The sequence below is a fragment of the Actinia tenebrosa genome, unplaced genomic scaffold (genome assembly GCF_029948245.1).
Source record: "Actinia tenebrosa isolate PJP-AT-01 unplaced genomic scaffold, QUT_ActTen_1.0 PGA_scaffold16__25_contigs__length_10494907, whole genome shotgun sequence".
In the NCBI taxonomy this organism is placed as follows: domain Eukaryota; kingdom Metazoa; phylum Cnidaria; class Anthozoa; order Actiniaria; family Actiniidae; genus Actinia; species Actinia tenebrosa.
The window spans coordinates 1,229,770-1,242,488 of NW_028292576.1; the positions used below are offsets into that span (position 1 = coordinate 1,229,770).

The 12,719-nt window shown below is 41.6% G+C and overlaps 1 protein-coding gene across 1 annotated transcript; it reads right to left on the minus strand.

Annotated features, from left to right (window-relative positions):
• Positions 1-7,641: 7,641 nt before the first annotated feature.
• Positions 7,642-12,701, minus strand: LOC148910526 (uncharacterized). The gene is made up of 4 exons (XM_089031369.1): positions 11,000-12,701; positions 10,471-10,571; positions 9,127-10,149; positions 7,642-8,934 (listed from the first exon to the last, which is right to left on the minus strand). The coding sequence occupies exons 1-4, from the start codon at positions 11,418-11,420 to the stop codon at positions 7,642-7,644; spliced, it is 2,838 nt and encodes a 945-aa protein (XP_088887495.1). The 5' UTR covers positions 11,421-12,701.
• Positions 12,702-12,719: the final 18 nt, after the last annotated feature.

The window sequence follows — 12,719 nt, forward strand, 5'->3', positions numbered from 1 at the left end:
GAATAAGAAGAACAAAGCAAAGAAGGAGGAAAAGGTGGAGGAAAGAGAAGAGGAATCCTTTATCAATCCTGGGTACGTCATTGGCGCGTTAGGAGTTGCTATAGCAGCAGGCAGCCTTTACTTACAATGGCGGGCTACGAAAAAGGTAGAACCGCCAACATATCGCGCACCTGTGGAGGTTAGAAAAAGCAAAATCCCTGAAATGGAATAACCTTCTCGCTTTGTAATATAATGTCGACCGCGTTGTTGAAAACTGTTGAAGAAGCAGCTATCATTACTTCTATTGTTGCGGGTATTGGTTGGGTAGGTAAGAAAGTGCTCAAAGAAGACTTTACTGAAGACCCAAGCAAGAGCTTCGCTAACTTTGCTAAGATGACCGCTGCCGTAGGCGGGGCTATCATGCTAAAGGATTACCTACGAAAGGAAAAGTACCTGCCTACGACGTAATATATAATGGCTGGCTTAGTCGCAGGTGGAGTCATTGCAGCTTTAGCATTCACTGGAGCTAATTATGGCGGTCAATATTTGGATAGATTAGTCAGAGGCGACAAAAGCGGTGCCGCCGAAAGGAAGAGACACGACTTAGCGCTGGAGAAATATCAGCGGGACGTGGCAGCTTGGAATGAAAAAAGACAAGCTTACAGGGATTGGTTGGATAAGAACTACCAAGACAAAATGCAGGCAGACAAGAACTTCGAAAACACAGACTACGCCTTCAAACTTTATGCGCAAGCACACCCCGACTTTAGAATGAAAAAGCCTCAGTTCAAGAATTACTACCAGCCTTCTAAGAAACAAAAAGACAATGAATTGGTCTTTGTAGGAGTCGCAGGGCTGGCCGGAGGCGTGGCTTTGGCGTATCTAATATAATGATCGTCTTTTTGGAAAGCGACAAGAATGGCTTTACCACGTATTTGAATCCTCCCATCAAAGCCTGTAAGGTTCGGTTGGTTAGTTGCTCTTTGTATAATTCTTGGTATAATTTAATTAATGGCTTTGTCATCGGAACTTCCGGCACCAAACCGAAAATACCAGATTCCCATTACACCCCCATAACACTGGCTAAGGAGCTAGCAAAGCATGGATATACTCTTACCACAGGATTACCCCATGAAATGACATTTAAGAAAAATAATGGGAGCGCTAATTTAAAGGACAGTTCATTGGTAGAACTCCTGGGCCTTACTAGTACCACGATAAATAGCGGCAGTACATATGACGTGAAATGGAAAGTCGCATCCTCTTATGAAGTCTATTGCGACTTGGTCCATAGTTACAACAATGGAGAAAAGTCTTCTCTTATGTCCAAGTTTCTGCCCCAAGGTAATCCATTTGACCCAGTAGAATACACTCCCATTTCTTTGAGCTATGACTTGTCTAATTTGGTAGAAAGCATAAACATCACCATTAAAGTGGACGGAAAGACGGTGGATTTTAACGGACGTAAGATCAATCTTGTTTTGGAATTCATATAATGGGCCGCGTAGAGGACAAACTCAAAAGGATTTACTATGGGCCGGAAGGCTATTGGAGAGGAGCGTCAGCTATCAAGAAACTCGCGACCGCGGCCAGGGTATCAGACGAAACGGCTAAGAACTGGTTAAGAAAACAAACCCTCTGGCAGGTTTATCTTCCCGTGCCTAAGTACATTCCCAGGCCCAGCTTTACCGTAAATGCCCCCAATGAAGTTCATCAAGCGGATTTGCTTTTCTTGCCGCACGATAAGGTGAGAAAGAAGACCTATAGGTACGCTTTGACCGTAGTCGATATCGCAAGCAGATACAAGGACGCCGAACCTATAACCAGCAAGGATTCTGGGGAAGTCGCAGAAGCCCTAGGTAGGGTTTATAAGCGCGTCTTGAAATGGCCTAAGCTGCTGCAAGTGGATGCGGGGACGGAGTTTATGGGCGTGGTTACCAAGACCCTGAAAGACCACGACACTAAGATTAGAAGAGCTAAAGCAGAGTACCACAGGGGTCAGAGCATTGTCGAAAGATTCAATAAGACCTTGGCCGAGCGTCTCTTTGGGTACCAGTATTGGAAAGAGCTGGAAGATCCCTCCAAACGCAACAGGGAATGGACTCAGAGGCTCCCCCAGGTCGTCGCAGCTTCGAACAACGAGGCGGCCAGGGCTACGGGAATGAAACCCAAGGATGCCATAAAAAAGAAACACGTGGAACACAAGTCCTTCATCAGAAGTTCGAGGGCGGTCTTCCCCCAGGAAAAAAGATTAGGCGATGTCACGGTTCGATATCTCTATGAGTCGGGTGAATTAGAAGGAGGATCCAAAAGAGCTACGGATCCTAATTGGTCTTTGGAAACTTACCAGATCCGAAGTGCGATAGCTAAGAAGGGTCAGCCCATCTTGTATTATCTTCATGATGGTCCCACGCGTGGGTTCGTCAAAGAAGAACTGCTTATCGTGTGATGTCCGAATGCTATCGTATGCACTCCGTCATCACACATCCATCGCTTACCGTCAAATGCAGACAGTGACACCTTCTCCTGCGTGACGTTATGTATCTGATGACCATAGCTGCGCAGGCTGTTCATCTTATGCCGCTGTTCCTTGCGTGTTCGTAATACGTTGAGGTAGGACTCGTGCGTAATGTCCTTCTTAACCACATACTTTTTTACGCCTTTAGCTTTCTTTTCTACGCCGTCTAACTTTAGCACGCTGTACATCTTTGGTTTCAGACCCACGTACTCCACGATGGGTTTTCCTAACATTTCGTCTTTCATCTTCCCAATTACCTTCTTATTCTTCGCAGAGTAAAGGAAGTGCTCCTTCGGGTAACCGCTGGTGTCGTACTCGTCTATGTCGGGGAGGCAGTCTTTGTAAACGTCTTCCGTTTGCACTTCTAGAATTAGGGAGTCGGTGTCTGTGTACAGGAGGCGACAGCGGTCTCCGTACTTTGGCTTAAGCTTATCGTAGTAGAACTCGTACATAAGCAGCTTCGATAGATCCAGCACCGTAAAGCCTGTGTAAACGGGCTTGTTTAGTAAGAGGTTTGCCTTTTTCATGTGAATCACGTAGAAGTTCAGCATTTCTACGTATCTAACGAAGCCTGGCTGTGACACGTATGCTTCTGCTTCCTCTTTGGTGCTGACTATTTTTACGCTTACGCGCTTGCGGATGTTCTCCATTGTCTTTCCGAACACGCTGTTGTTCATCAGTTTGAAGAGATTTTTCTCGAAGTCATTTTTCGCTGCGGTACGCTTTTGCGTGTTAAAGTCAATGTAGGGGCGCATCCAGGGTTCCTGCGTGAATTTTAGGACTCTGTGGATCTTCTCTACGCGCATTCCGTGTCGCACGTAGAACTGCAGGTTGCGGTAATGTACCACATACTTCTTCTTATCCATCAGGTTCATAGTTAGTTTCCTGTACGGTTTGTAACCAGGGCACATTTGCTTTTGCAGCGGACTTAGCTGCTTAAATGGTATCTCTATCGCTTCTGGTGCTAAGGGGAACTCATTGTGTTCGTCGTGCAGGCGCTCTGGGTACTCCAGATCCACTTCTAAGACGTAACCCTTGTCTTCCTCCTTTCCTACCTGCATGTAGAAGTCTATCGGCTTCACTGGATCCCATTCGAAGTCTCTCACAGGTAGGTACTGTGACATTGCCCAACCATAAAGGTTATTCGCATCCAGGTAGTAAATGTATGTGGTTGGTTTCTCTGGGTCGTGCTCTACTAAGGGGTTGTTTGCGCGGGCGTAACGTCGGCTGGGTCCGCATACGCCGCCACGAATACCGTCTTCCATAAACCGATACATGTCGTACTCCGTTAGGAGATCCAACTGCGCATTTGTCTTCTTTAACAAAGCACTCCAGCTGAGCCCAGGAGCCGTGTAGAAATTAGCGGGATCCAATCCGTAATATTCCATAGCCATCTTTCTGAAGCTTTGGAAAACATCTGCAAGCAGCACTACGTCAGACCTTAGATAGATGTCGTGGTAGTCACCCATGTTCTCACAGGAGTACTTTTCCCACACGTCTAACGCATGCTGGTACTCCTCATCCTTTATACCAGACTCGTTTAGGGTGCTGTAGAAGCGATCTTTAGGTGGTAGGGGTTCTTTGAATCGATCCCAGGAGTCCATGTATTCGTATGGGTAGACTCCTTTCCTTTCCGCGCCGTATTGACTGGAAATGGGAAAGTTGGTGTTATACTTTACGAGGTTTGCTAAGGAGTCCGCCATAAACTGCTGCGAATCTAAGAACTTTAGCTTACCCACAGTTACGGACATGTAGCGCTCTTTGTTGTTGGGTATGCATTTGACGTCGGAGCCGTCTGTTCCTTGTAGTAGCAAATGGGAGTCGTAACCGCGGAGGTTGTGAAAGAACACCGGAATCTCCATGTCTGGATTTACTTTGAAGTTTATATTGCATTTCCAGTGAGTCGCTCCTCTGTATTTACCCGTGATGTGGCAGTGATCCCTAACCTTATCCACATAGAAATCCTCAACAAATGCTTTGTGGCAGTGAATGCAGTGCGTGGAGGGCTTTCCCGGCTTCTCACCTTTCTTAGCATACTTCCCGCATTTAAAATGAGCTTCTCCTAGATACTTTCCATCTTCATCCCACGCTTTCTTGGCTCGTCTTCCAAACTGAAGAAGCGTATGTTGACAAATGTGGCATTTTTTTGCCTTGTTAAAAGCCTCCTGGTTCTCTTTGGTAAATTCCATCTTCTTTGGACGTCTTAATTGTTCTCTAATCTCCCCCTCCTCTTCTCGCAATGCTTCTAGAAACTCATTAGCTGCGTTCTTACCTCGGTAAATCACAGGAGGGTTTGCTTTACCGTCTGATCTGACTACTATGTAACCAAAGGAGCAGATCTCGTGTAATCCTACCTTATTCGTGGCGCCACGTTTCTGCTCTTCCTTAGTTATCAACGCTTCGAAATCTGCATATATCACGTAAGGCACTTGCATCTGCTTTTGATGGTCTGCGTATGAAAGCTCTTTGTTGGTGGGCATCTGGATCCGTTGCGCCACTTCTTCGACTCCGCGGCAGATCTCATCGTGTTTCTTTAGGGTATTTAAGGATGTAAATGACAGCAAGCAGCAGTCGCAGAAGTACTTTTTGCCTTTGTGCTTAGTGTGTCTGTAGAATAGTCTGCTAATGTGTTTAACCCATGAGTAGTGTCCGCCGTGGTAGAATAAATGTACGCGCTCTCCTTTACTTTTTGACAGAACTAACGGTACTATCGTCTGCTCTCTGACTCCGTAAACGTTAATTGCTAGATCGTTTATTTCCTCAAATATGGGGATGTCTATCAACTGCATGGGAAATTCCACACCATCCCACTCTAAATCATCTGTGGGATACTTACTTGTCCTACAGGGATCCTTCTCTGCTGGATACAGTGCAGACCTGATTGCCCACATAAAGCATCGATTGTCTTCATTCTTCACGTTTACAATAGCCTTCTTCCTTTCTACCCACGTTGGTAGCGGTACGTAACTCCCCCCTCGTATGGGTACGTACCTGGCTATACTTATCTCTATTCCTTCAACCTCCTCTACTGTCCAACCCGATCCTTCTTTCGTGTAGTTAGACAGCGACTCCATTATTGCTTCTAAGGCTTCACTGAGTGACCTATCCAGATTCGTGGATTCTAATATCACTAACGACTTTGATCGCAACATTGCTGTCGTCATTACCTCGTCTTTTGACAAACTTACTTCTACCATTATGCTCGCTTTCAGGGCTCCTAATTCTTCTATACCTTTTCGGAGAGTCCTTTTAACCTTCCTTTCTGACTGACGCCAAAACTGTCTAACGTCAATCTCACCGTTACCGGGTATTGACACCGTGCTGAAGTTGCTTTGGGATTCCATCTATATAATAGGAAATATTTTATACCTAATACCAAGCACTTTTTAAGTCGTCGTAGTCGTACTCACAGTCCTGACAATGCCAAAACAATTTAACCTTAGTCTCAAACTTCTTACCACATCCACAATCATAACTGCTCATACACTTCGTCTTCATTTTCAAATGCTTTTTCAAATCCGCTTCTTTCTTAAAAGTTCTCTTACAATCTTCGCACTCCATATATAGACTAACATATTTGCGCTGTTGCCCCCAACCACACTTGGAGTGGGTTGTTTCCGTAGGTGGATTTTTGACACGGGTCTTGCCCGTGTTGAGATTGCGCTGGAACCCCCATTCCCTATACTACTAAATCGTGCTTCGGTCTAAGGTCTACGGTCGCCTAAGATCTGTCAAATCGTCAAGTCGCAACTAACAATTTGCATCAACAATCACGGGTTTTTTTCTTTTGCCGGCAAACTGTCTTTAAATCAAAACAACAAAAACAAAAACAAAAACATATTTTGCCATTAAATTTCGTAGATTTCAACAACTTGTAGCTATAAATCTTGTAATTTATATAGTTCATATTTAGCCCGCCAGCGCTGGATAATTTATGCACAGGACTTCGATTAAATTGTAAACACTTTTTAAATTGCGGTTTTCCTTGTATTTGCTGTCTTATTAAAAATATATTAGTTTGATTTCTTTAGGGAATATGTGGACGATAAATTCGCCAATTTTCTAAAAAATATATATAAGCTTCGAAAGAACCAAACCCGACATTTGTTGATCGACACTAAGATAAGGATGGCGGCATAATTAACATGTAATTGCATTTGCGTTCCTACAAGGCCCCTATAATGTACACCCCGAGAACGAGAAGGTATAGGGCGTGCACGCGGGTGAGGGATTTGACTACCCTCTCAGATAAAATGCTACAAACATAGGGACTACATTTCCCTTATATATTTTAGCATTGGATTCAGATTACTTTTATTGGAGTGATCATGCGGATTCTACTTTATGGTAGCTAGCTTCGATCTTGTAATAATTGCGAATAACCAGAACCTGTATTCTTTTTTTTCTAATAACGTCACTTCCTTACATACCTGAAAACGGACGTGCTATCAGTTGACAACTTTAAATATTAGACGTTGAACAACTACAGGTGGCGACCAATTTCTCGAGAAGATCAACATATGGCTTCTTTCGCTTTATTTTAATAGAAGATATGTCCAGTTCCAACGAGGTACACATATCTTGTAACATTGTAATGGAAAAGTTTGATAGTTTTGACTGAGATGCCATTTTGCAAATGTCGTATGCTTGAAACATAATTGGATGTTGAACAGCTACCTCGTACATTACTTTCTTTCTTAATTCTTGTAGCTCATTTTCCACGTCTAGTTGGTGTCGTTCTAATTCTGAATCATCATCCCCATCATGGATGTCGACTTTTTTCTTTGCCGCTACGCGCGAGAAAAAACTAGATATCTGTTGTGGCGTCAAAAACTCGTTCTTCCCAAACAAACGAGCACCGTCCTTGTTTCTAGCTGTCCTCATCGCCTTTGAAACGGTTGACGGGTTGGCTTTTTGACCTGTCCGTTCTCCTGTTTGAAAAACTTTGATCAGGTAATTTCTTTGGCTGTCGGTGAACCTCTTTTTTTTAGCTGTCGTCTTAAGTGCCCAGCCCATCGGTAGTGCTTTTGCATTATCCAGTGGTTGGTTCATTTCTTTACCGGATTCAGAAATAGTACTAGCTCCATGTTCCAATTTGTTTGCGTATAGGTTCATCGCCTTATCGTACAGTGTTTCATGCTCTATCACGTATTTGTGTTGTGTCGTTCTAGATCGAGATGGTTTTCCAGAGGATGGTATCTCTGAAATGACCGTATGCACCCCTCCTCAGGACAGGAATACAACATTTCGTTATCATCTTTTTCTTTTTCATCATCATCACCTTCAGAAGCAGCTTCGACATCTCTGTCATCACCTTTCCCTCCATCGGCTTTTTTGGTTATCTTTGTTCTTAAGAGGGAATTCTTTCTTGCCTTGGTTGCAACGAATGCGCCTGTTGGGCTTTCGTTTACTGAGATTTTGTTCAGCTCAGGCAAGTTTTTGGGTAAGTCGAAACTACTCCATTGCAAGAATTTCCCAGGTCCAACTCCGTACGCCCTCCAAACTTTGATTCCTTCAGTGTCGTATTCAATATTGTTAATGAGACTCACGCCTTCCCATTTCACTTTTAAGTTTACAGAGGGTTGCGGGCCACAAAGCGCTACTACTACACCACTTATGCCACCACAAAATTCTATTGCGCTCTTCATTTGTTCAGCGGTTTCGATATCGTTGCCTGCATTTAAATACATTTTCATATGATTCTTGATCAATGCCGCCTTACGATCGCAACTTCCTTTTCCACCTTGTGGATCTGAGAAATCGATGCGTCTAAGAGAGATATTATGCTTCATAGCTACTTGGTGAATAAGAAGCAGAGTTGATGCTGAATGATAACATCCAGCATTGTCTTCTTTTAAATACACGCTTTTCACAACTGGTTTGACGTTTTTCAACTCTTTAAGTATGTCATCGAAAATAGCCAAAATTGCAGAGCTTTCCTGATTGCAAGATTGGAATGGATGAACAAATGTCAGCATTTGCATTTCACCATCAGCACTCTTTCGAATAGCCACGGTAAGGTGCCAAGAGATTCCCCTCTTACCGAACCAGTCTCTTTGATTTTCTCGGTACTTCCTTGGCAAGAATTTCATTGCCCAATCTGATACTAGCAGAACAGAGTGTTGATCTAAGGTCTCAAGAATTTCTTGTCTCGCGGAATCTTGGTTCACGTTTCTAAGGAGATGAGCTTTCCAAGCACTGATACTATGTACTGACGTTGACACTATATACTCCATTTCTTCTCTTTCTTCCTTAGAACACTCGGCTTTTGCAAGAACTACCTGTAGTTCATCCATAGCAGCAGTTAGAAGATGGCATCTGTCACACTGCATATTGTGCTCATGATCACAATCACCAGTAAAATCGTCATCATCTGGGTCACTGAGTGCAAAAGTTCTACAATGATCGGCGACCATTGAACTTTTTGAAACGTGGACCTATGAAGAAAGAAAAACCAAATAATTAAGAATAAAACAAATAACACTATACAAAAGGCGTAGTCATCGTCCCGTCTGTATGTTGAATTTTCTCGCGTACGCATGATGTAAGTTGATTTTACTCTAGTCTCGGAAAAGGCGTCTTCTGTTGCTTTAAGGTTTTTTCGTATAGTTATTTCAAATTTGCTTTACCTTGTAATCACATTTAAGGTATCGTTTGGCAAGTTTAAATCTGTCACTTAAATCTTTGGTCCAAGTAAGGCCCTTTCCACATTCATCTCCAAGTTTATCGATCACATTTTGTAGGTCGTCAAAAGCATCTGCTCCAACTGCAGAAAAATAGTCTAAACCTTGCAGAGACTTGCGGGTGGATGCCGAGCACACGTTAAGGACTCTCCACAAGGTGCTGCGGCTCATTGGCTCAAATCCTATTTCACTACAGTAGCCTTGATACTTTCGGATTATCTGCTCTGGTATCAATGTTCGAACAACATTGGGGATCCTTATTTCTGCATCACAAGAAAGCCTAAGTGTCTTTTCTCCAAAAGGCAAATCTTGCACTATGTGAGTGCTCGTTATAAATGAAAGAAAGTGATCGAGTTTCTCTTCTTTCACACACATCCTAGTGTTATTCACAGGTGGCAGTGCTGTGCCTCGGCCATGCAATAATATGTGATGCCTAGCAATGTCATAGCGATATTTAGTTAAGGTTGGTATCCACCTAAGCAAATCTTTAAAGCCAACCTTATCAGCCATTATAGATAGTATCTGGCGACGAGAACTCCAGTGTTCTGCGTTATTATAACATTCAGACAGGGCCTCCATTAATGAGCAATCAACGTTAGAACCTTCAAACTTTTTTTTATCTAAGTGATTAAACAGCTGGGCTGATTCTCCTGGGGCAATTTCCTCGAGACACGTATGAACCACTTGTTGCGCCTTTCGTAGATGCAATCTTTTAGTACGCTCCGACGCATTATCCCATGGAATCGTCAGAGTATTTCGGACGGGACTTATGTCTCTGGAACTAAGATATTCATTTAATTTTGCTCGCGGAGATTCTTCTGCAACAGGAGTAAACAAAAGTGACTCTTGGCTTGGCTTGTAAAGGCTTTTTGGAGTATCTGGACTAAAGCATTCATTATCATCTATTTGAGAGAGTGCTGGACTTGCAAATACTGGTCCTAAAGACACCTCTTCGTCTTTGTTTTCTTCCTAAAGATAGAAACAACCAAAATTATCAGTTCTACTGCTCATTATTTTTTTGGCATAGGCATTCTGATTATCCCTTCTTCTCTAAATCTTTTTTTACAAACAAACAAACAAACAATTGTATGTGTGAATAAAACTATGCCGTTTCAGAGTTTTAATTGAATTGAGAAACAATAACCTCAGGCGAATGGTTGGGATGCCTGTGTTTGTATCGCCATCATATACTAATCGACGGCGCAGGGAGGGAGGGGCTGAGGGACTAAATGAATGCCTTAGATTGATTATCGCATTTATCAGCCGATTACATCAATATACAATCCATACCAGTTTCAGATTACTCATTTCAATGGTGACTTCAGTTTCATGATTATCGTCCTCTTCTTTTTCCATTTCCCTTAGCAGTTTTCTACAGTTGACGCAGACACCTGACAAAAACCAGTACTAGACTGAGCGACTGAATCAATTTATTAAATCAAGAGAAAATGAACTAAGAGAAGGAATCCCCGTGCACCATCATGTGCACACTTTGACGCTATTTTTAGAATCATTGATGCTATTTTTAACTCGTTACCATGCCCGCGCGATAATCTTGCTTCCCTTTAATGCTTCGTTTTAGGACACGAAAAGCGCCATATTTCGCTACGTTCACAACAAAAACACAGGCTTTTGATTACTGCAAGACTGGAAGCCGCCTACCCTCAAGAAATCAACCAATCAGGTTCTTCGCTCAAAATATTTCCAAGCTAAAAATAGCATCAAACTGTGCACATGATGGTTACAAGGCTATATAGGTAGGATTCCTTCTCTTAGTTCATATTCCCTTGATTAAATAGAATCGACAAAAATATGTTACCTGAGCCAGGTTGAACAAAAACGCCAGTCTTCTTTAAGATAAATTGCGCATCTCTTTTACCGATTCCCCTTTCACCCTTCGGCCACTTTCTTTTGCCTTTTCCATGATTAGAGATTTGCACGGGTACTCTACACCTTGTAATAAACTTCCTTGTCCAACCCAGCCCTAGTTTTCCGCGATGAAGTGCACAAATCGTCCAGGTTTCGATATCTTTGGGACGTGTAAATAATCCAGCTCTACTTAAAATCAGATCTACTTCATTCTCGTGTCCAGAAAATTGAAATAGATTCTCATGACTAGAAATCTCCTTTTTACATGCAACGAAAGGAATCACTTTACAATATTTGTGACGATCTCTTGCAATTGGATCAGGACCACAGTTCCCTCCAGCAACAGCTTTAAAAAAACAATGTATCTCCATTTTTACACCGAGTTGAACTTGTTAAAAGCCCAAACAACGTAACCATCTAAAAATATTTTGATTTTGCTCTAACTTTTAGTCGGGTAGTCGGAAAACACACATAACATGTCAATGTTAATTAGTCCCCGCCATCCTTATCTTAGTGTCGATCAACAAATGTCGGGTTTGGTTCTTTCGAAGCTTATATATATTTTTTAGAAAATTGGCGAATTTATCGTCCACATATTCCCTAAAGAAATCAAACTAATATATTTTTAATAAGACAGCAAATACAAGGAAAACCGCAATTTAAAAAGTGTTTACAATTTAATCGAAGTCCTGTGCATAAATTATCCAGCGCTGGCGGGCTAAATATGAACTATATAAATTACAAGATTTATAGCTACAAGTTGTTGAAATCTACGAAATTTAATGGCAAAATATGTTTTTGTTTTTGTTTTTGTTGTTTTGATTTAAAGACAGTTTGCCGGCAAAAGAAAAAAAACCCGTGATTGTTGATGCAAATTGTTAGTTGCGACTTGACGATTTGACAGATCTTAGGCGACCGTAGACCTTAGACCGAAGCACGATTTTGTGAAAGTTCGAAGCTCCATAACTTCGCTCCATCACATTTACCCAAGCTGTTTTTTTCATAGTCATATATTTGATATCTTGACTTTAAGTATACGAAATATTATTGAATAATTTTGGGTAGCACATAGTAAAATATTTTTTTGTTTTTACACTATTTTTCATAAGGCGTAAAGTATAACTTTAAAATAAATTTAAAATAATATCAAAAAGTAGCTAGAAATTTTTATAAAGCCTTTGGACTAAACTTAAGATGTCAATTAACAATTTTAAGAAGGTTTGAAGTCATAAGAGTATTTAAGTTTGCCACACGAGGCCACCAAAGTTGACTTAAAATCTGACCGTCTCAAAGCAGCGATTTGACGAAATTTCATTTTTCGCGATTTTCTCGTAAAAAATGCAATTTTTTTTCAAACAAAATACCTCATGATTTGTTTCATGTTATGGTCTATCTATGGTTAAAATATGAGCAAAATCTATTTTTTGAGCTTTGCCACGATTGTCTGGTTTTTACAGACATCTTCTCTTAAGTCATTTAGTAATATAGAAACTACTGCATAAAATTATTTATTTTGCATCTTCATAGTATACTTGGGCTTCAGCTGCATTTTAAACGACTATTTATCATTAAGCGATGAATTATGCTTCATACAGGAAAAATAAAATAGAAAAAAATGATTAGACTTACCTATCACTTCGTTTTTATGCATAATATACCTTTCGCAGAAA